The sequence below is a fragment of the Leptonychotes weddellii genome, chromosome 8 (assembly GCF_054177405.1).
Source record: "Leptonychotes weddellii isolate Sample4059 chromosome 8, ASM5417740v2, whole genome shotgun sequence".
NCBI classification, from domain to species: Eukaryota; Metazoa; Chordata; class Mammalia; order Carnivora; family Phocidae; genus Leptonychotes; species Leptonychotes weddellii.
Window position 1 is genome coordinate 19,149,050 of NC_138376.1, and position 24,479 is coordinate 19,173,528.

The 24,479-nt window shown below is 36.3% G+C and overlaps 1 protein-coding gene across 17 annotated transcripts in view; it reads right to left on the bottom strand.

The window, feature by feature from the left end:
• Positions 1-24,479, bottom strand: part of PRP4K (pre-mRNA processing factor kinase PRP4K) — a 37,958-nt gene that overhangs the window by 11,842 nt on the left and 1,637 nt on the right. For all 17 annotated transcript variants that reach the window (XR_014147566.1, XR_014147568.1, XR_014147564.1 and 14 more), the window contains exons 2-9: positions 16,424-17,623; positions 13,710-13,886; positions 9,863-10,018; positions 8,390-8,471; positions 6,845-7,055; positions 3,399-3,472; positions 1,733-1,823; positions 926-1,073 (exon numbers count right to left, since the gene is read on the bottom strand). Coding sequence is in view for 2 of the 17 variants with exons in the window: in XM_081827749.1 (XP_081683875.1) it covers positions 926-1,073; positions 1,733-1,823; positions 3,399-3,472; positions 6,845-7,055; positions 8,390-8,471; positions 9,863-10,018; positions 13,710-13,886; positions 16,424-17,623 (2,139 nt within the window). In the remaining 15 variants the exon portion in view is untranslated. The remainder of the gene's footprint in view (positions 1-925; positions 1,074-1,732; positions 1,824-3,398; positions 3,473-6,844; positions 7,056-8,389; positions 8,472-9,862; positions 10,019-13,709; positions 13,887-16,423; positions 17,624-24,479) is intronic.

Genomic DNA, 24,479 nt, shown 5'->3' on the forward strand with positions numbered 1-24,479 from the left:
GAAAATTAGTTCAAAACTGAATACAGAATTTAAGAAACCTAAACAATATTTACTAGTTCCAGTCTGATTTACCATAGGTGATAAGTAGCTTGGATTTTTAAGTACTAATAGTAAATCTGTTGAGGAATGACAAGTCTGTAGGTCACTCACACAATACTTTATATTTAGTGAAATATGGTTTCCATGGAGCTTATTTCCACAATAATTAACAGAAAAAAACACTGGAGGAACAAACCCACCCTGCCTGAAGGGAATTCAATCTTCCACATTTTCTTTTTTCTCTGGGGGCGGGGGGGTGTGGGTGGAGGGAGAGGGAGAATCCTAAGCAGGTTCCACGCCCAGCTCAGAGCCAGATGTGGGGCTCAATCTCACAACCCTGAGATCATGACCTGAGCTGAAATCAAGAGCTGGACGCTCAACTGACTGAGCCATGCAGGTGCCCCCAATCCTGCATATTTTTATTTAAAAAATGTCTTGATGTAAATGCTATTTTAACAAAAATGGAACCACACTATATAAGAAACTAAGAATGGATGTCTTACCAAGTATTAACATTTGGTTTTCCTCTAAAATTCTAGTTATAATTTGTCAATAGGCCATATTTTTAAAATGGCTTTAAAATATTTTCTAAGCCTAGGGCAGCTGAAGATGTTAATATACATCTGTAACATTATTCCAGTGTTTTAAAGCCGATGGCAAGTTGACTTTAACATCAGCTCAGTGTGTGGTATAGACTGTGCTTATTAAAACCTATGGGTATGGCAATTACCTCTGTTATATAAAAGAAAAAAAGGCAGCAGATTCACTACCAGACTTCTGTTATTTTATAACTTCAATACTTTTACAGATTGTGTTACTTTTTAAAAATGTTCATTTGTGACTACCTGTGTTTTTAGGTTTCATTACATAGGTCTTCTGAACTTACATGAGCTCATTGTTTCTGATGATTTTTACTGCCACTTCTTGGTTGGCTCTTGCATTATCTCTGGCTCGTACGACATTACTGAAGACACCCTGGCCAGTGTAGCCATATACATTGTAACGCTTATCTAGGACTTCACCTATGTTCACACCTGAAAAAGTAAATTAAGAAACGGGAATTTCGACCATAGTAAATACTTACTTAACAAAACTATGAGATACATATAATAAAGCAAAAAGAAACACAGCGCAGTCACTTAAAAAAAAACCGTGTCAAATCTCTACTGTGTGCCTGGCTTCCTAGACACCACGGAGAATCAAAGACGAGCCTCCATCAGTCACTCTTTCATAATGTGGTTCAAGCTGCATGCCCACTTCCTATCAACTGCTAAGGATTTTAACATTGAGTAGGGAAGAAATGTGCTCACTGAAGTGTTTCCAACTGTAGCCCTGCATGACAAATACTGCATGACTGGCATCCCAAGTTCCTGTATGTCGTTTTTCTTGGTTTCAGATCAAGACGAGCAAGTGACGTTCCCCCTTCCTCCTGGAGGATTATCTCATGGCTGAAAACAACTTTGAATAGATTTAAGTTGCACATCAAGTCTTCACCTCACTTCTATTCATGAAGCTCCTGAGCTGCTTACTAGAATACAACATGGGTTCATGCAGCTATTAGATGTGCCACACATTTTAAGTGATGGCACTGTGACGTGACTTTCAGAGTTCTCCAACATGTAACTTCATCAAGCAACATACTTCTACAAAATGTTGTAATGAACCCTAAAATTAATCAGAACTGTGAACTTACGGTAATAGCCTTCTGCATCTGTCCAGTTATCCCTGAGGTTGGGATTCTCTTTGAAATCTTTTCCAATGCCAGCAGCCCGAAGACGAGCACTCTGAAATGGAGGAGGCAACAAGAGAGCCATTTATCTAACAGCTACTACTCATCAGGCAGATACTTAAAGCACTTCCTTTAAAACCAAAATGGGGAAAACCAGCTATAATTTAATAAAACATTTTAGCCAAATTAAGTCAACTCCTACCGTCACCTACGTAAATGCAATACAGCTGAAAACATGACTGATTACCAAAGTCTCACATCACAGTAATGCTCAGGAAAGAAATTAACAAAGTTATCTTCAAAAACTCTTAGTAATATGATTAGGGGATTATAAATGAAAATAAAAACTCAAAACCAGATCTGGTTTTTACAGTTATTAATAGACAGAGGAGGACAAAAATTATAGATGGGCACTCAGTTAACAGCGTTCAACTCTCTCTCCTACCAATTTTCACATTTCTTTTACTGCTTTGTCCACGAAACACCCCTTGATTTCTCTGCCCATATATGCTGCACTAACAGTTAGTGTGAGAAATTAAGAGTATGTGTAACTTCTGAAGAACATGACACATCACTTTCCATGATACCCGGAAGACCCTTCACTATCATCCAAGTAATGATGGGCGGGGATACTTTCACTGGCTTAATCATTTCATCCTCTCTTAACCTAGCTTTGTTTTGGTGTTCCCGTTGCAAAATATAGATACATTACTTAAGCCAATGACCAATGTCTTCAGGGTCCTAGACACAGACTGTTTAATCTTACTCTATTTTTTCCTCTATTTTATGTTTGGCTCTCCACTTTCCCTTGCCAAAGCCTCCTTATTTCTCATGTTCTCTTGAATTTATAATGAAAATGGTCTCATACTTTTAAATATGTTAAAACTTTTTCAAGAAAAGTCATTAATAGCTAAAAAACCAAAATTTCTTAACCCCTTCTTTGTAATAACATTCCCAACTCTTCAGTGAATGTATCAGGATCCAAATCCTAAGTTCTCATTCACCCACAATATAGAAGCCCAAAGTGGACTCTGTTTTAAACCAGGCCTGGAAATTACTGACATCATCTTGTCTCAGCTAACTATGTATCCCCGCCCCCCTGCCCCAGTTTGTAAATCCAAAAAAAAAGTTGTTTCAAAAAAATAACTACACGTTTAAGTCATTTGGTGTTTAACTTTTCGGAAGCTCTCAAACTGTTCTGCCATACTTTTTAAAATCTTAACCTAATTTTAGACTTCGAGAAATGCTGCAACACTAGTACAAAGAGTTTCCAGATACCATTCATTCAGACTGTCCAAGTGTTAACATTTATTAATTTGCTTTATCCTTTTCTCTCTCTATATATAACACACATACTTATTATATATATGTATAATTATTTTTTTAATAAAGATTTTATTTATTTGACACACACACGGGGGAAGGAGGGGGGCGAGCAAGCACAAGCAGGAGGGAGCGGCAGGCAGGGGAGAAGCAGGCTCCCCACTGAGCAAGGAGCCCGATGTGGGGCTCAATCCCAGGACCCTAGGATCATGACCTGAGCCAAAGGCAGCCGCCTAACCGACTGAGCCACCCAGGCACCCCTATATATATTTTAATAGTTATGTTTTTATGACTTAAAATTACTTACATCAAAGTAGGCAGCAAACATATCATCAGATTCGGTAAACATATCAGGTGCCAAGAGCTTTTTCTGAGATGAACCTTAATGGAAATAAACAGTAATATTTGAAAAATGAAGGGATACAAATTAAAACACAAATAAGTCATTAATGTAATATCACTAGCAATTCAAACCTGCACATCAGTTTTTCACTAATACCCAACTTAAAGTCACTTTGTAACACTTAAGATCTAGAAAACTATCCATTTTTTACTAAAAGGATGCATTTTAGAAAGTTGAAAGACCTAATGTCAGTATTTTCTCCACTGTTAAATTAATATGCTAATAGCTAAATTAATGATTATGTATTACAATCAAAGTTCCTCTTTAAAAAATTCCATTTCCAAATTGCAACTTAAAATCTCAAAAGGTTAATACCCCCACTATAGATCTAGATCTCTATGTATCTCTCCCCTAAAAAGTCCAATAATCCCCAAGAAAAACTGGGCAAAATAAAAGGAGTTCCTTAAAAAAAGAAAGGAAGAAAGAATGGAAGGGCTTTAAGGATATGAACACACACCCATTCTCACTTATAGTAAGGGAAATACAGATTAAAATTATAAAGAAATACCCCTTCTCTTTTGAGATAGGCTAAAAAACCTGAAAGTCTGATAACATCCTGGTAACAAGGCCCTGATAAGCAAGTACTCAAACATTACTTGCAGGAGGCAAAACTGTGCAAGCCTTACAGAGTGAAATTTGGAAACACAGCACATTATACTCTTTTGACCCAGCAACCCCACTTCTAGGAAATTATTTCAAAGATACAGTTTTAGCATTAAAAAAATGACTTAATGCACAATGCCATTATAATTAATGTTCCAATGAATAATAACAACTGGATACAACCCAAACATCCACCATTAGAAGACACAGTGAATAAGCCTTGGCATATTCATTACACTGGAATAGCACAGAACTGTAAAAAGGAATGAAGATCTTTTCATACTGATGAGTGTGTATATATTTGTGTGTGCTTGTGTAGGCAAAATACAAATACACATGTGAAAGACATTTTAATAATCAAATAGAAAATTCCTAAAAATCAAAAGCAATTAAAATAAACCCAAATCTATCAAATGGGTGGTATAACCATACCAAAGTATTTCAAATGACTTTACACCTTGGAATGTATCCCAAGGATAAAAAGAATCATTAAATTTTCAATTTGCATTCACTACATTCAATATTGGTGATCATACTGATAACTGTAAATAAAAGCTTCAAAATAACCTAAATAATCAATGTTATTGGGAATCATGTTTTTCACTATAAAAGAAACAAGTCAAAAATCAAAGATGTTAATAAAAACCCTGTAATCTCAAGTTTGAATTGGCAATTTTTCAGTATGAACCTCCCCTTTCCAAAAATGCAGAAATGCACGTCCTAGCTTGGTCCACTGAAAAATCCCATGAATAATGGGCACTCCTAAGTGCTTTGTGAAGTCTAAATGGCATTTCCTATTAAATGGAACCCGGGTTCCTTGGAGCAATAGCTGCTTCTATTCTGGGACAAGATATGCACAAGGTGAGCCTGTGATATCTTACAATGTGGTAGAACGGGAGTTTGCAAATTACAGAGTGGGGCAAATTTGGTCCCCTGCTTGTTTTTATATGGCCCATTTTTACATTTTTAAAAGTTTTAGGGAAAAACATAAGAATATTTTGTGACATGTGAAAATTATATGAAATTTAAGTTTTGATGTCCACACAGTTTTTTTCGGAACACAGCTGCTTTGGCATTACAACAGCAGAGTTCAGTAGTTGGAACAGAGAAAAAAAACGCATAAATTACAAAAGCCTAAAATATTGACTATCTGACCTTAAACAGTTGCCAGCCCGTCCTAGAAAGAAACATAATATATTAATACCAATAAATCCTGTAGGGTTTAGATCAAAAAGACATTGGAAACCAACTTAAAAATGCTCCCTCCCTCCCCATCTCAGTTGGAGAGAGAATTTTAGTACATAATGATACCAAATAATAAAAACCTAACAGAAACAACCCAAATCTCACTGGTCATCTATGGTGGTTGTAAATGTACCAATTCTATTCTACCCTAAGTTATCAGTCAATAAAAGAAAATAACCAAGCACTTATCCTGACTTTCCTGTACAAACTATATTTCTTGGTTAACGAAAGAATGGAAACCTCTTCTTTTACAGAATTATAGCTAATAATTCAAAAGGAATTATGGAAATTTAAGAATCACGGCTTCGGAGTGTGCCCACCTGCCCCCACCCCTCATGAAATAGTGGATCTAAGGAATGATGACCAATGGCTGCTGAAACTGCCAGGTGAAGAGCTGAAGGGCAACTTCATGTTGGACAGATGTGATCATCTTATCTAAACACACAATCTCAATATCAATAAAAATAGGACAAGCACACAGCACATGCCACTTGATGTGATGCAAGTACACACCACCACTTAGGCAGTATTCTTGCCCAAAAAAATTAATGTAAATCTACTCAGGTCTCTTACACTTATACTAGTTTATAAGAAACCTGGAGGATAGAAAAAATAAAGATAAATGAAACAAGAATGTGGCAAAATCACAAAAGAAAGAAAAGTTTATAGGACACATGGCCTCAGCATCCTCACAAGAAAATGGGAAGGATGAGAATAACTACTAAAGACTTGGAGATTAAAAGATGTGCATCTTATTTGGATTTTGATTCAAACCAACCAATTGTAATTAGAAAGATATTTAAAAATGATCAATTCTTTAGGTATAATGTTTTTTATTTTTAAAAGATTTTGTTTACTTAGAGAGAAAGTGCGAGCGGGGGAGGGGGGGAGGGGGAGAAGAGAGAGAAGCTTCAAGCAGACTCCCTGCTCAGCATGGAGCCCAAAATGGGGCTCAATCCCAGGACCCTGAGATCATGACCTGAGCCGAAATTATGAGTTGAACGGTTAACTGACTGAGCCACCCAGGTACCCAAGTAATTTTTTTTTTTTTTAAAGTCCTTATCTAGAAGAGATACACAATTTCATTTATGAAATGAAATCATGGCTGTGATTTGCTTTAAATGACTCTAGCAAGCAAAATAGAAGGTCATTACAACATTTTTTTTTTTTTTTTAAGTAAGCTCTATGCCCAACACCGGGCTTGAACTCACAAACCCGAGATCAAGAGTCACATGCTCTACTGACTGAACCAGCCAGGTGCCCCAAACAGAAGGTAATGAATACATGAGATTCAGTACAATACTGTTTAGGTTATGTGAACTAATCAAAACATTTATAAAGGACATTCACTGGGACACATTTAACATTGTTATTACCCTAAGATTTAGGAGGGGCAACATTTCTAATCCCTTTCACTTTTACCCATTTCAAAACAATCTTTTTCATTATTTACAGAGCTAAAAATTCAGAGAAAAGCATGTCAAAACAAAAATCTAACTTACCATTATTCTGTTCAACAGTCATTAGATTATGCTTGGCTTTTACTGAGGCCTCAAATGTATCAACGTTTTCCCGTTCATACTCTTTCACATCAGCAGCTACCCTTTCCAGAATGTCATCCGGAGAAGGTGACCGTGTACAGATACTGCTCTGAGGGCTGCTTGGTTCAGATGGCACAGACATATTGCTATCTTCAGCAAGATATTTGTATTTCTGTAACAATAATACAACACATTATTTTCGTAAAATCTGATGCATATCTGCTAAGAGGTATTGCACTGAAAAGACTGTCAATGTTAAAAACTTTAAAAAGGTATTGATGTCTTGATTGAATCAGATCCACAATCCCTTACATGTATTTCCAAAATCCACAAAACTCTGAAGAAGTTTTTCTACGTTTGGTGCACATTCACTAGGTGACAAAACCTCACCTGAACAGATGCGATACTATTTGTAGTCTTATTTTTATCTCCCCCAGTGTGAACATAGTATGTCTCATTGCAGAAATACTAATGTGTTTGATAGTGGGGTGCTGTTCTAGACCCCACTGATGGGGCTAAATAATATACATAGATGCACCATATTACCTTTCTAAAATTCAAATAGTTCTGAGTTCTGAAGCACATCTGGCCCCAAGGGCTGGAGATAAGGGATTGTGGACCTGGGCAAGAACAAAAAAAGATTCAACCAAGTCTCTAGGGATATCAGTTTAATAACAACAATTTCATCAGTGCCCCAGAAAAGCAAGTTTCTCTGGAATTCCAGTTTTGCCCTACATCCTCTGGTCATTCAAGTTCTTTCCTTTGCTCTGACCTCCAGTGCTAGATTTATGATTTGCTATGTATGTGTAAGCTGGTACAACTATTCTTTCCTTTTGCCTGCTATCTTCCTTATAGTATCTAAACATTTTTCACTTCTTCCAGAATGTGTTCTTTACTACATCACTCACCTTCCCATGATCAAGAGAAAGCATTACACTTTACAGGGACTGCCATCCACAAAGGATCTAGTGGCCATGGTTCTATCTCAGGATGCCTGAGGCACAACGGACAATCTTCCAAGGAAGGTAATCTTAAATGACTACACAAAGACTTATATACAACACCCTCTCCCCACCCCATTTGCTTAATCACCTACCTCTAAACTACTTTTAAATTATTTTTGAGATGTCCCATTTAAGCAATCACATTTACACAAGAAAATCTGTTATTTTTTTAGACATTCAAATGGTTCCCCCCCGACATAGAAACAGATGTAATTACATAATTTTTTGCTAAATGAAATTCCAAAAAACAAAAACAAACCAAAAAAAAAAAACCACTTCAAATTTTGCCTTATAGTTTATATCTGAATCCTAATATATAACAAAAAAAGGGCAACCATTTCAACTTAAGAAATTATCTTTTCAAATCTCATAATCTCACATATACGTTTCCTTAAGACTTAATCAATTGCTACTACCATCGATTCTTTATTAAAGTAAAAACCCTTTTGCTAAGAGAGTAATTATTTAAAAAGATTGCTCAAAATTTACTAATATCACATACCTGAACAATTGCCTGCCTCTGTATTCTTCTCTGTTCTATTAGGGCTTCTTCATCTTCTTCCTCTACATCAAAGTCTTCAAGGCTTAAAAAAAAAAAAAATTGCACATATATACACACAATTTCAAACATCCTTAGACAGTCACAAACCATAACTATTACACAGTTTAAAAATAAAAGCTAGAAAACATAGGTCATCCGCAAGTTCCAGCAAAAGTCTTAAGCCATCTTACTCTCTTTATCCTGTTTCTAAACTCTCTCAGTTGCCTGGTTTGGAATCCTGGCAAGTAATTTAACCCTCTGTATCTCATTTTCCTCCTCACTTGTTTCATGGCACCAAACTAGGGAACAAAAGATCCTTAAGTTCAAAAAAGTGACCCCTGGCTCTACCATGACCTTGCTATTACTAAAGTCATTTCACCTAGCCAGCCTCAGTTTTAACCCCTAACAGAGTAAGAGACACGTAAGAAAACTAGTACCTTCTCTGGGTCACAGAAAGCTATAGATCCTTGGAAAGCTATGGATCCTTTCCCTATCAAAAATAGGTATGTAAATATTCGCATACAATCTGACGAGGAATGTGGCTCTACCCGCAGACACTGCCCCACTGGTCCCAATTTCCTCCCGAAGAACTCCGAATCTTTACAATCCCTCCCCGCACGGCCTCTTTTATGATCTGCTGAATGTTCACTCCACACCAGTAAGCAAACTGCATTCTCAAGGTATCAGGATCTATGTTTAACACCCTTCCCTTAACTTGCATATCACCTAGCTCTGACTGGGCTTTCTTGACCTTAGCACTACTGACATTTTGATAATTCTTTGTTATGGAAGAGGGCGCTGTCCTGTGCATTAGCAGATGCTGAACAGTATCTCTGGTCTTTAGCCACAAGATGACAACCAAAAATACCTTTAGAGATTGCCAAAATGTCCTCAGAAAGGCAAATTACCGCCAGCTGAGGACCACTGCTCTAAATTATCTTATTTTTTGAGATGTTCTATCTAGACAACTAAATTCACATTAAAAAAATTTTATCCACTAGACAGTGAAATGTTTCTGTATTTTCCACACTGTAACAGGCATACCTAACACCAGATAGCTTCAACTGCAAAGGATGTGTCATTTTACACGAACTGAAAAGTTTAAAAATTACTATACCCCCCACCCCCATCCACTGTAAAACTGGTAATCAAGATTGGTAGGGCTATCTAATAGATCTGTTGTCTCTAACAAAAATGAAAAAGGGAAGGCTCATGATATTCATTCCAGTCAAAACTGGAACCTCTAAATTCAGAAAACCATGACCTCTGCCATATAATTTTAACCTATAAAATATACACAAAAAATTAATTTTTAAATTCAGGACCTAATTAATAGATTCACTTACAATATCCAGGTGGAAATTAAAAGATTTTCAGGTCAAAGAGTACTTGTCTAAATTGGAAAAAGGAAATTATGGGAAATTCCATTCTTACTTATCATCAGATGAAGATTCTTGTTCAACTTTCATTCCTTCAGAAAGACTTCCTTTAAATTTATCTTCCTTTATTTTGCTTCTGCTTCTACGTCTACGACCACCCCGTGATCGAGACCGCCTTCTCAAGCGTGACCGGCTCCTCCGACCTCTGTCCCTGTTGTGGGGGGAGGGATCATACATACACACATTTTAAAGGTCAATTAAAGGTAGAGAAGCTGTGGGTGTGTTGGGGGCAGTAGTATACAGAACTCTTTGTACTTTTCAAAAGCTCAATTTTGCTGTGAACCTAAAACTGTTCTAAAAATGAAATCTTTTAAAAAGGGGTTAATTAAAAATTTAAAGTAAAATAACAGATCAGAAAGATTGGGTTAATCAGCTTAATTGAAGAGAACTAAAATACAGGTATTGTTCTTACTGGACTGCAAAGGGGCACAAAAGAACTCTGGGGGCAACAGAAATGTTCTTGATTATGGTGATTATGTGTTTGTCAAAACTCATATAACTTTACAGCAAAAAGGGTGAATTTATTTTATGTGAATATGTTTCAATAAAACCGAGTTTAAAAAGAGATCACTGCTAATAAGGTATAGAAAAGATAAATGTGACAAAAATTCCAAGTCTAATTAACATGCCCCTCAGACATTTTTATAAGTGCATAAAGATCTTGCCTCATGTGTAACAGAAACTGATATTACAGCTCAAGCATTAAAGGTGAAGTTTATGTTGGAAAGATGCTATGGAACTCCAAACAAAAGGCTGCTAAGTCTACAAAGAATTGGCAAACTCTGGTTAATGTCACATCTGTCTACCATGCTTATGTCACATTTCTCAAGAAACCTTACTAAAATAACATGAAAGGAACAACTGAAAAGAAAACCCTCAGGCAAAGAGAATGAGAAGAACTATGACAACAGAAATGTCAACAAAATCTTGATGTGCAAACTGGATAGAATAGTAATAAATCAAATTTAAATATCAGTCCAACAGGAATAGACAAGGTAAATAAGAAACAAGTAAATGCATACCACAGAACCCAAGAAAGCCTCACGAACTGGAGACACCGTATTCTGTTGGATGTGGTGTGAGGTAAAAGCTAAAAAGAACTGGTTGAAAGCCTTAGCAACAGCTTGCCTCTGTATAGTTCAAATGCCAAAAACCCCCCTTCACATTCTGGCATAATACTTAAAATTTATTTTATAGAGAGGTGTTGGTTGTTATAAAAACTGACCCAAGGTAGCAGGGAGGCACAGTACTGAACATTAAAGGATTAAGGGAAAGTCTACATTATGAAGAACCACCACTCTCCAGGCAAACATGACAATATTCTCCAGCAGATGAGAGGATTCTGGAAAACTGCTAGCCCAAAAGAACAACTATAGTCATTGATTTGCTAAAGAGATTTAGTTACACTGAAGTGATACCCACTAATCCACAAATTCTACATTCTCAGATTGGAAGAAAGCTTCCATTCAGCTTTCATAGTGGCTTAGTTTTAAATGAGAATAGGCAACAAGAAGGATCCAGCTGTTTATGAGTAAAGTCCTCAAATGAAAAAAGGTAAGGAACAACAAAAGGAATCTGGGAAGAAACAAAGTATAGGTAAGAAAACGATCAAGAACAAAAACTCCATAAAATAAATTCATTATCATCTTTGACCTAAGAGATGCTATTTCTATAAAACATGAGTAAAATGTCATAAAAAAAAATTAAACAGCCAACAAGTCTTAGAAATAAAAATAAATATACATGAGCACAGGGGAAAAAAATCAATAGAAAGGTAAGAAGGGTGAATGGGAAAATCTCCTAGACTGAAAGTAGAACAAAATGACAAACATCAAAGATGACTGTGTGTGGGGGGAAATCAGTGGAACAATACAGAAGGTCCAGTGGGGGGCGGGGGAGAGACAATGGGCAAGAAGGAAACCAAAACCAAAACAAAAGAGAGAAAACTTCCCAGAATAGGCAGCCATAATATTTCTGCTTTAAAGGGCCTACTTAGTGCCCAGCAAAATCAGTGGAAAGAGACATGCACCAAGGCACGTTATAGTGGAATTCCAGAATGCAGGACATTTATTATAAAGAGAGGGAGAGAGAAAAAGCAAGTCCTCTAAGAAATGCCCAGGCATCAGAACAGGACTTCTCAATAGCAATACTGGAAACCAGAAATCTGTGGAATAACAATTTCAAAGTTCTTAAGAAAAAAATTATTTCAACTTGCAATTCTACTCCTTGACAAATCAAATCAGCAATGGGGATTTAAAAAAAAAAGGGGGGGCTTTTAAGAAACAAAAGTCCCCAAAAATGTCCTTTTCATAGGAAGCTGTTGGAGATGCATTAACAAAGCAAGGAAGTAAAACCTGAAGATGCTGGATACAGGAAAGGGAACCACAAAATAAGACAGAAACAAGGGAATATCCAGAGGACAGAAAAGGGAAAAAAATTCTACAATAACTGTACAAGCAGGCCTATTAGTCAGTTTGGAGACAGAAGGCTAGAAGCATTAGGAGGAAGGTCTTTCCTTGCCCCCTTCCCCTGACTACTTGCTCAGCAATGAGCAATAGGCACAAGAGCATAATGACTGTAACAACAACATAGAGAAATGTGATACAATTAGGTAGAAAAGAAAGTGTGATGGGTGGAATTAAAAAAAGTAATTGTTGGGGTGCATGGGTGGCTCAGTTTGTTAAGCGTCCAACTCTTGATTTCAGCTCAGGTGTTGATCTCAGGGTTTTGAGTTTAAACCCCATACTGGGCTCCACTATGAGCGCGGAGTCTACTTAATAAAGGAAAAGAAAAGAAATTGTCCAAAGAAAGATTGAATCAATAGATAACATGGCAATAACTTCAAAAATTTAAACATACACAACCTCAGACAAAGCACTTCTACTTCAAGAAATCTAGTATACAAAAATACTCAGAGATAATGTAAAGATGTATCCACTGCTTGGAATATAAGCCATTGGTGTGCTGTCTTTTTAAACTACATTCATGTATTAGCTCAATTAAAAATGTTAAAAAATTGGCAAATGAAAAGTCCACTTATGTTTGAGTTAAAATGTTTAACACACAGGGCTGCGTGAGTGGCTCAGTTGGTTAAGTGGTAGACTTGGTTTCAGCTCAGGTCATGATCTCCGGGTTGTGAGATGGAGCCTGAGGCTGGCTCTGTGCTCAGCAGGGAGTCTGCTTGAGATTCTTTCCCTCTGCCCTTCCCCCCACTTGCATGCATACTCTAAAATAGATACACCTTTAAAAAAGAATTTAATGTATATACTTTAAAATGATTCCTGCTTTACAAACCAACATTTTGATTAACCAATTCACTACATGTGCTTTACATAAAATGGTTTCTACTACTGTGAGTTAAAGAGGTTTTTGCCAAGAGAGTCTTTCACAACTACTGAGGCTATCATCTTGAGGTCATGTTCTAAGGGGACCAAATACAAGTTAATAGAAAAATAGAGACCTGCAATTACATAATGACTGCAAACTGGGCTACTTATTTATTACCTTATGATCTATCCTGCTTAAAACAAAACAAAACAAACCAGTAAGCATAGCTCACGTAGTATTTCTTTCTTAAGAATTAGGAAAAAAAAAAAGTGTTCCCCTTTCAAAAGATTGAGTTTTTAATGAATCACTGATTTAAATTTGAAAAAAAGATAAAGAAAAATCAGTGTGTGTGAAATATCACATGTTGGTAAAAAGGAAACTATATGGGATCACAGCTTCAATTTTTCAGAGAAAAATGGTCTTTAAGGAAACTCACCTAATGAGCTAATATGAAGCTTCAGAAGCATACAGAGTTTAATGAATTAAAAAGGTCAACATATGTAACATATCTCTACCTCCTCCGAGGAGACCTGCTTCTTCTCCTGGGTGACCTACTACGTCTGAGTGGGGAACGAGACCGTCTTCTGATGGGAGATCTACTTGCTCTTCTTCGGGTTGGAGACCACCTATTGATCGGGCTGGCATCTTTTGATCTTTCACGTCTACTGAGGATATCATCTCGAGGTCGTGTTCTTAAGGGGACCAAATACAGGTTAATAGAAAAATACATTAATGAATTTGTTTTGCACATAAAAGACATCTTAAGGGCACACTAACCTGAAGACAGAACACACAGATTAACATGTTTTGCAACAAAACTTGAATTCAGAAAATCACAATGACATTTTGGTGTTATGGTATGCACACAGTAGAAGGTCTACTTCCTCTGGTCTCACAATTTGAAAAATTATAAAGGTTATTCACGTTGTTAAACCACTGATTCTAATTCCAGATAAACAACTCAAATAAAACTTGTCTAAGTGACAGTATTCCATTTCCTCAGTTTGAAGACTGTTTTCTTCCTAAATCTTGACATTTTTGTAATACAGTCTTATTTTTAATATATTACATACAACAGCATCTTACAATCACTGTTACCCTTACAACAAAGAAAATCAAAGTGAGGGTTTAGAGAAAGGGACAGTCCATCTAGTCAAGGAAATACATATTGGTGTAACTTTCCTGGAAAGACATTCGACAATACTTCATAAAATGTAAATGTACGTTACCTTAGACTTTGCAGTTTCACTTCTATGAATCTATTCTACAAAAAACTTCACATATAAACAATGGACATCTTTGCATACAATCCTGAAAAACTGGAACCAACCAAAATTTTCATGTTTCAGTGAGGGATTGATTAGAGGTGACCCCTGAACATGGGTTTGAACGGCACAGGTTCACTCACATGCAGATTGTTTTTACAGTACAGTACTGTAAATGTATTTAGTCCTTAGGATTTTCTTACCTCTAACTTACTTTATTGTAACAATACAGTATATATGATACTAGAGCATACAAAATACGTGGTAAGTTATTGGTAAGGATTCCAGTTAGCAGTGGGCTATTAGTAACTAAGTTTTGGAGGAGTCAAAAGTTATATGCCAATTTCTGACTGTGTGGGCAACTGGTGCCCATAACCCCTGTGTTGTTCAAAGCTCAACTTTGTATATCTATACTGTGAAATATGGTACTGCTATATAAAGAGCTAAAAAAGATCTTTGCTGTCACAGAAATGTTTCATGAAAAAAGCAAATCACATTTTAACATGTAGGACTCCATTTCTGTATGAAAGAACATTCATATAATTGTACGTGCATAAAAAAAGAACTAGAAGGACGTATTCTTATGACTGGTAGTGGAAGGATGAAAAGGTAAAGACTTTACAGGCTTCTGCCTTATCTGAATTTCTCTTTAATTAGTATCTTTTCTGTAATTAAAATTGTTTCAAATATTCAACACTAGTCCTTAATAAACTGCTCTGAACTTCCTTTTCAAAGGGAAGACAAACTGAAAGAGACAAAGATCACTTAGAAACACTTTAGAAGACATAATCAGCAACACTAACAACTGTCTCAATTTAGAAAGCTAAAGGAAGAAGGGGGCCATTTAATTACAATGCTACTTAGAAGAATTAAGAGTATCTAAGATGCAGCACTTTGTGAAAACAGCATTCTTGAAATTTTTCAGAAAAAACGATTTAAACCTCAAGGTCAACTTGTATTTATACTCACACACAATACGTGGCTAGGAATTTATATCTTTACATAGTATAAGCCAACCTTCTTTTAAGCTAAACCTGGCTGATAATTTCACATGTCCAATTATTCAACATAAGGATACTAAAAAAAATCAGTTTCTAAAATAGTTTAGTCTAAACAATCCTCACCCACTCTGCTAAAATCCTTCATGTGCCTTGATTACCTATTAGTTCTATGATGCTAGGTAAATGGAATAATCTCTCAATCTATTTTCTCATTTATAAATTGAATATGAGAGTCACTCCATTTTATGAGGAGAGATAATCAGGAGAATTTGAGGAAAAAAACCGATGGGCTAAAAGCATTATACAAATATGAATTATTTTCATTATTATAGGTAAAAAATATAAAATCATTTCTTACACTATTCTTCTTCCTAAAGACATACTACTTTTTTTAAACAATGAGATTATAGGTATATGAATTAGTAACAAAAAAATGTCCACTTTCAATTTAATTTTATTTTTGGGGCAAAAAAAAATTTGGTAGTTCCAATTTACATTGTTGGAATTCAAAACCATGCCAATTCAAATGAATGGATACATCACAATCCTTAAACTGACACCTCCTTTTTTAAAGTTAAAAATTTCAGCCTATACTGTTCAATGAAAAATCCCTGCTCTAGAAATTCCCCTCACTTCCCATAAATGGGAATACATGAATGGGTATACATAGATTTATCAGCCAAATTACTTGGATTTAAAGCAGTGATTCTGCAAAATTGATACTAAATTAAGAACCTGGGGGAAAAAAAACTGATTCTGTCACCAAGTTCAGTATTTGTAAATCTTTCAGTCAAGCTACTCACTGAAAAAAGTACAAATATTAATTTAGTTAGTGGACAGGATCTACTTAAAACTGTAAGACTGATCACACTACCTCATTTTTTATTGTCCACAAGTTCTAGTTTCTCCTTTTTAAAATCCGGTGCATTGGTAAAAAGCATTAACATTTTGAAAACAAGTTACCTTGGAGAAGAAAGTCGTCTCCTTTCTGGTTCTCTTCGTTTTCTTTCCAAGGATCGGCTCTTGGCTCTTCTACCAGGAGACAGAGTTCGGGAAGGTGATTTGCTTTGTTTAGACCTTCTGTCATTTACAAGTGGAGATCTACTTCTCCTTGATTTATCCCGTTGTTTTGGAGACAAACTTCTTCTTTTAGGACTTCGACCCGGTCTTCTACTGGGTGACCGATTTTCTTTCCCAGAAGAAGCATCTTTAGAGGGAGATTTAATTGGCTTCTTTTCTTTATCCGTGTCAGACCGTTTTGATTTTCTCTCTTTGGACCGTGATCTTCTGTCTTTGGATTTACCTCTTAAGTCAACTGGGGATCTGGATTTTTTGCCTCGATCACGACTTCTACTTTCATTTATAATTGGGGATTTTTTTCTATCTTTTGACCTACTTTTATCTTCAATTTTAACCTTGTCATCAGTAGGAGATCTGGCCTTCCCAATTTTCTCTTGAGATCGCCTTCTAAGGGTAGGAGATTTTGATTTCCTTGCTTGATCTTGAGACTTACTTCTCTTGGATGGACTTTTGGACTTTTTCCTCTCCTTTGACTTGCTCCTAGTTGTCTTCTCTTTAACTATTTCAACACCTCCCTTACTTTTCTTTTTATCACTCCTATGTCTAGTCCGTTCTTTGGATCTGCTTTTACTCCGCTTTTTCGTACTATTTTTATTGTCCATTAGTTCAAGTTTCCCCTTTGTACTTGATGATCTGGTACTAGACCTATTTCCATTTCTTGCTTTTTCATGAATCTCCCCCTCTTCTTCAGAGCCAGACTCATAGCCTTGCAATATGAGCCCCATCCCAGATTGGACCTTTCCTTCCATTAACTCATTATCAAGTTCAGCTTTAATCAAGGCTCTCTGTTTTTCCAAGTCTTCCAGCAAAGCTAAATCATCAAGTTTAGTTCTTTTTGCTGGAGACATACCTTCTTTGTCAGAAGCATCAATAACCTCTTTTCTTTTGTGTTTCTTATGTTTATGCTTATGTTTATGTTTTTTATCCTTGTCTTCTTCTGAGGAATGTTTATGTTTCTTATGTTTACTTCTGTGTTTATGCTTCTTTTTTTTGTGACGACTGTGCTTATTTTGAGACTGGTCTTCTGATACTTCTCCATTTTCTTCATTTACACTCTTTTCGGAATTATCAGCATCTTCCATCCTATAAATTTATCAAACACATTTTAAAATTTCATCATTTATCAAGCATTTAGTCATAACAAAATAATGATAAAATACATCTCAATGTAATACATGAAGTTAGTCACTGAAATATTTTCAGAACAGCTTCAGACATTTAATTGCAAAGATATATGGCAAAAACTGACTTAGTGATTTAACTTCAATTTGTTTCTAATGGTTGAACTCAAACACACAGAATACATACATAATGAGGGAAGTCAAAATAATCACATTTAATAAAAAGAAAATCCAAAACCAGTACAGTAAAATGTTAATATTGATTTAAAGTCACTCAGTAACTTGTTTTTAAACCATAATTTCCCACACAGACTTAACACCAAAGGCATGCCCCACCCCCTATTTTCTTTTTCCAGAAAACATACTGCCATATATTGGGAGACTAATCTCTTTCTCCACTTTATATTGAAAAGTATACTTTTTCTTTTTATAATCTTTACAACCAATATTCAGCTATATCCAAAAAAAGCACTCTAAGTGTGCACTGGTGGCTGATGTTTTAACCCCCCAAAGGTTTAAAATTTCAAAGTGAGCTGACAAGGAGTTAGGATGCTCAGCCTGTAGTGGCCACTGAGCAACCACTGAATCACATCAAAGGGTCTCCTGCAGGTCAACAATAGTCCAGTATCAGCAAAAGCCTACAGTTCAACCAGTATTTGTTCAACAGGCTATTTAGTCTCTTTAAATTTCAAATGAAAGATTACTTTCCCAAAATACACTCATATTGATTGGTGCCATACAAAAAAAAATATTAATATAATTAATTACATCAAAGGGGTAGCTTTTATGCTTAAATGCTTAGACTATGCTGAAAGAGTTTATGATTCTAAATTATTTTGCTAAATCCTTGCTGTTCATTAATCCCAGGTTAAACACAGACTACAATAGTATTATTTAACCTTCTCCTTTAAAATCATTCCATACTAAAACATCACATCCCAGAATGTGAGACTAACATAAGACTTTAAATCATCTGGATTCAGACACACTATTTTTGGAGGAAGATATGGATTATTTTGTCCAAGTCCTTCAAGTTATATACTCCTGTACTTTTACTAAATTTATTATTTGTGCCAAAATTAAGAACTAAGGAATTCAATTTTTTTTTTTTTTTTTAAGAGAAGGAAGGGGAGAAATGGGAGGGGGAGAGAGAGAATCTTAAGCAGGTTCCACACCCAGCGTGAAGCTAGATGCGGGGCTCAATCTCATGAACCTGAGATTATGACCTGAGCCAAAATCAGGAGTCAGATCCTTAACTGACTGAGCCACCCAGGTGCCTCAGAATTCAATTTCTTTTAATATTTTTTTTAAATCACTACACTTAATGCAGGCATTAAGAAAGGTAGCAGGAAAACAAAGATGTACAAGACCTGTACCTGCCACTTCAAGGAAATTATAGTTCAGGGGAAAAGAAAGTCACATGAAACACTGGAAGAATGCAATGATAAAGACACAAATAAGGGCATTACGGGAACACTGAAGGATCAACTAAAATCATTCTGAAAACGGTCAAGGAGATCACAGAAAAGCCCCAGCTACTTGTTAAGCAGAGACTTTGAAAGGAGAGAAGGAATGTTTATTGAGAAGGTACATAGATTATAAAATAAAGGTTGTGTAAAAATGTCCTAGAGAATGAGTAAGAAATTAATGAGAAGGGAAAAGAGTACTTTAGATAGGAAAAAAAAAAAAAGGTGACAAAAGGTACAGTTATAAATAGCAAACTATAAGCAGATCAGTGTTGCCAGGCATCAAACTTGTGAAGAAACTGGTCTAATGGTTAAGATCTCAAATGGACCAATTCCAGGAGATGAAAAGATATTGCAGGAGATTCTGGGAGTGAATTGTTGAGATAGAGTTAGAGGCTCACTGGGGTCAGAGGCCCAGGAACTGCAGGATTAGGCTGCCGGATAGTGGTCTGTAAAGACACTGCCATTATGGCAGGAGTCAGAGGAAAATCTGGTCCTCCAGTCAGGTCTCAGTCTTCAGTGAAGTTGGAAGGGCTGAGGAGGGAGGTGACATACTAGAGGTATTTATGAAAAGTTCTTAGTTGATAACAATGAGGTGGTGTGGAGAACATGAAGAACATACAACTACCACATGGCAGGAAATTTAAATTTTTGTCAGACTGCCAATCTCCATTTTGGTACTGTGGACTGTGAGAAAGAAGAAAGTACTGAAGACAGCTGCAGAGAAAGCTGTATCTTCTGGTTGAGAGGTTTTAGTTTGGACTGACTTCTCTCTAATGGGGAACAAAGACGACAGAATAAATAAACAAACAAAAAATAAATATATAACAAAGACGACAGAATATATATATATATTTGCATCTTCCAGTGCACTTTAATCAAAATTCCGTCATCAGAAGAGTTCTTGTAGCATACAATGTTAAGATGGGCATGTCAACTTGGTCCTACAAATGGAATTTCCACAGACTTGCACTTCAAACACGTATGAAAAATAAAATATATAATATTTAGCTTTATAAATTTCCCCACTTCATCACTTTGTCCTTAAAATAAATTACTATCTCTGTCCAATAAATTAAGGAACCTGGAGTCACGAAGCAAATATCAGCCAAATGACTTCCATTTCCTGAAAAAGTTCTGGGGGAAATACTTGAGACAGTCAAATGCTTACAGGAATCAACATGAATTAAAAACTAGCACATTCCTCACAGTTGGGCGAGACATCAAAAATAGAAGGCTGCTAATGGTTGTTCTTCTCTGTTGGGAAAAAATAAATCCCCCCTGACCATACCGAATGGTTGCAGAAGCTGCAACTGAACTTTTGGCACCGGTGGAGAAAAGAGGCTTTGCAAAGAGGCTTTCCAGGGTTCTCTGGATCATCAAATTTTCTCAAAGACTTAGAAAAAGAAAGTGTAATATCTTTATGTGAAAAAAAAAAAACAAAAACAAACAACATGGTTCTATTATGGTGGGAAGAGGGGGGAAACCACAGATTTAAGTAGAATACACAAAGACATTTCTTTTTCTTTCTTTTTTTTTTAAGGTTTTTATTTGACAGAGAGAGAATGTGAGCGCACCCGCAGGGAGAGGCAGCAGGAGGGGGAGAGAGAGAGAGAGAATCCTCAAGCAGACTCCCCGCTGAGCACGGGGACTTATATGGGGCTCGTGCCAGGACCCTGAAATCACGACCTGAGCTGCAACCAAGAGTCGGACGCTTAACCGACTGAACCACCCAGGTGCCCCAATACAAAGACTTTTCAACTTTGTTCCTTATATAGGCTATATCCTCATATAGGTAACCACTTCCCTTACCCTGAAATCTCCCATCACACAACCTAGAAAGTGGTAGTATAGGTTTTTTTTCCCCCCCGCCGAAACTCGACTTATAGGGGGAAACGTGTGAGAAAAACTGAATTAGGCTAATTCAAGATATGAAGACAAGTATGGAGAACCTGTTTAAAGGCCGACAATGATTTTCAGGCATATAAAATCTCAGTGCCCAAAGTACAAAATTCTAGTCAATAAGCTAAAACTCAAACTATCTAAAGATCCTCTAATGTGTCTTTAGGAACCAGTCTCCACAGCCAGACTATCTGGTTTCAAATCCTGATTTCAATACTAGTTGTGTGGCCTCAAGTCTGCAGGCACCTCATCTACAAACTGGAGAAAATAGTACCTACCTCAAAGCAAACTGTAAGGATTGCATGGTTGTTAACAGATGTTATTAAGGCTCATAATAGTGCCTAGCACAAACCAAGCGCCTCAAAAGTAAGAGATTATTCTTCCTCAGAAACTGGATTAATATTTACTCACCATGACACTGTGGAGCTGTCAGGGCTGATACTAAGAATGTTATTTTCAGTAATATGGTCAAAGAGCATGGATTGAGTCAAACTACCTTGTTCAAATGGTGTTTCCAACATGACACACCTAGTCTAACCTTAAGCAAGTCGCTCCTCCAAGCTTCAGTTTTCTCAACTGTACAAACTGGGGAAATAACAGTATTGATAAATCACAGGCTTGTTGTAGCAATAAGTTCATATATAAAAGGCTACCACACAAAGTACTGAAGAAATACTAAGTCTCCAGGACAGAGGAGACTAAGTTTCAAGGAAGTTTAAGGGTCCTGCCTTCGGTCAAACACACATCAAGCTAGTGAGAAGGCTAGTATTACATTCCAAGTCAGTCAAGAGCTCTTCCATTTGATTGAAGATGCTTTTAAAATGTCAGATCATATCACTACTCTGTGTGAAACTTGATTATTGCTTCCTATCACATTGAGAATAAAAACCAAAATTGTTTACAAGGCCCCATACTATCTGCCCAACCTCCCCAACACACTGATCTTACTACTTTCCTCCCACACTTACCATGCTTTAGCCACACCGCTCCCCTTAAACAATAGGTAAACCCTACTTCAGGGCCTTGGTACTTGTACTTGCTGTTTCTCCACCTGGAATGCTTTTCCCAAACATATACATTGCTGGTTCCTTTGCCTAGCCTCAGGTCTTTGCTTAAATTACTTTCTCAGTCAAATTTTCCTCACCAATTCATTTTAATCACAACCCTCACCCTACCACATATCCCCTTTCTCTGCTTATTTTTTTTCTCTAAAGTAACTGCCACCACCTAATTCTTGTTTGTCTCTCCGTATTGTAACACATGCCCTATGAGAGCAGAATTTTAATTTATTTAGTTCACTGCTCTATCCCTAAGGCCTAGTAAACTTTCTAACCTATAGTAAGCAGATACTCAATAAGTAATTTGTTGTGTCAATAAATGATTTATATAGAGTAACACATAAAAATTGTATTCATCAGACTACAGCTGTGCTTACTGGCTATACTACACTCATCTCTTGACAGGAACCATTTTGTTTTTGCTCGGTTCTATCTCCAGTGCCTCACACAGTGCATACACCTATCTGGTGAATGCAGTGCCCCAAAATGATTTAAATTTAATTACCTCCCTCCCCAAGAAAAATCTACTCTTTGAACTCTTTTCTAGTGCTTTCTACAATTTACAAGTCTTCAAGAAATTGCAAATCAAAATTCTTAAGAGTTTACCCACAGAGGAAGTAATTCCCTTCAAAAGAAAACCTAGCTCCTAAAGCTTCTGAGAATTAGAAGCTACATCAAGATGTCCAGTGTCACTTGAGTTATTTCCATGAGTGTCCCTAGTTTCTAACGTAACTTAATGAATGTTATCTAAAGAAATGACTACACTACTGATAAAGATGCTATAAGCACTTAGGGCCTATTAGTTTAACCTTAATAATTCTAGAGTTCTCCTACACTGGGGTTAGTAGACCTTCACCCTCCTCAAGTTGCTCTCTCAATGCAAATTCCATAGAAAATACCAACTGAAGTCTGACTAGGTACATCAGGAAATCGTGAACTCAATGAATTGATGGCATATTACACGTAACAAGCTTGTGCTAAAACAGCTAATTTAGGTTCATCATCAACAACTTTCTTCTAAAACTTTACGGAAAGCTACCCTGATAAGAAACTTCATAGTCTTCTTGCATAGTTCATGTTTATAATAAATACAGGTATTAAGTTCCATATATGTAAATTTACATTTTAACATTTACGTTCTGCAATTTAACACTTTACAATTTACACATTTAGCAGGTCTATGTTTAAACCAACATTTAAAATTGTCTACAACAAGACTGTCATAAAACAGTACTTACTGAGAATTGAGTAATATCCTTCAAATCACATTATTTGGAAATGAAGCTGATTTGAAGTGCAGACTATATGGAAGTGTTAGGAGTGTTATCATTTATTTTGTTAAATGCAACGTATAAGTTTCCTCCTTCAAAGAAGGGTCTCTGGGCATCTGGCACAATGAAACAACTTTAAAATAAAGACTGATTACGAACCACTAGTGTTATTTTAACTTCGTCTTTCAAATTTTTAAAAAGAATACTCTTAATGACATTTTATCTGGGAGGCATTCAATTTATGCTCTGGAAACAGAATGGTGAGCATTCTCTTCTTTACAAAGAAAGTAATTAAGCCTGTTTCTCTGACAACTTCAACTACTTTAATACAGAATTAATGTAGATGTAAAAATAAGAATGGATTCAAAAGACCAACTAGTCTTAAAATGAACTCCTCCATCCCTCCTTTTCCAAATCGGGTGTGGAAAATTAAGCTTCAAAGAATTAGAACTGTCACATCAAAAAAAAGGGACCTTTCTGGGACACTGGAAGTCAATAAAAAGGATTTCAAACCTTAAAGGCTATTTTTAAAAGGAGCCACAATGTATAGTGGGCGAGTACACAGTACAATAGTTAGGAGCAGGGCTCTAGAATTAGACTACCTGGGTTTAAATCCTGGGTTTGTCACTTAGTGTGACCTTGGGTAAGTTAATTTCTCTGTGCTTCAGTTTAACCATTTGTAAAATATAGAAAATAACAGCATCTACCTCCATAGGGTCGTTATAAGGATAAAATATTTGTTCAGTGCTTTGAACAGTATCTGGTACTTGTAAGTGCAAATAAGTGAATGCCGATAAAAATTTAAATGTTTAAAACCATCAGAGGCTGAACTAAAGAAGGCTAAAGGACAAACGTAAAAGCCACTAAAAAGCCTTCAGGGAACTTAACTTTTTATTTCGTCCCAAATGTTCCACTTCGAATAGAGTTCATACAATTGTAAACTACTCAGTGTCCTCTAAAGAACTGTTCAGACACTATATTCCAGCACTCACTATGAGCAGCGCACAGTACTTGCTTTCATACAAAATTTATCTTTGTTAAACATTTTAAGTGGGACACTTAACAGACCAAATACTCCATTTATACCAAGAGTCCTGTGAGGAGGCGAGGTAGAATTAAAG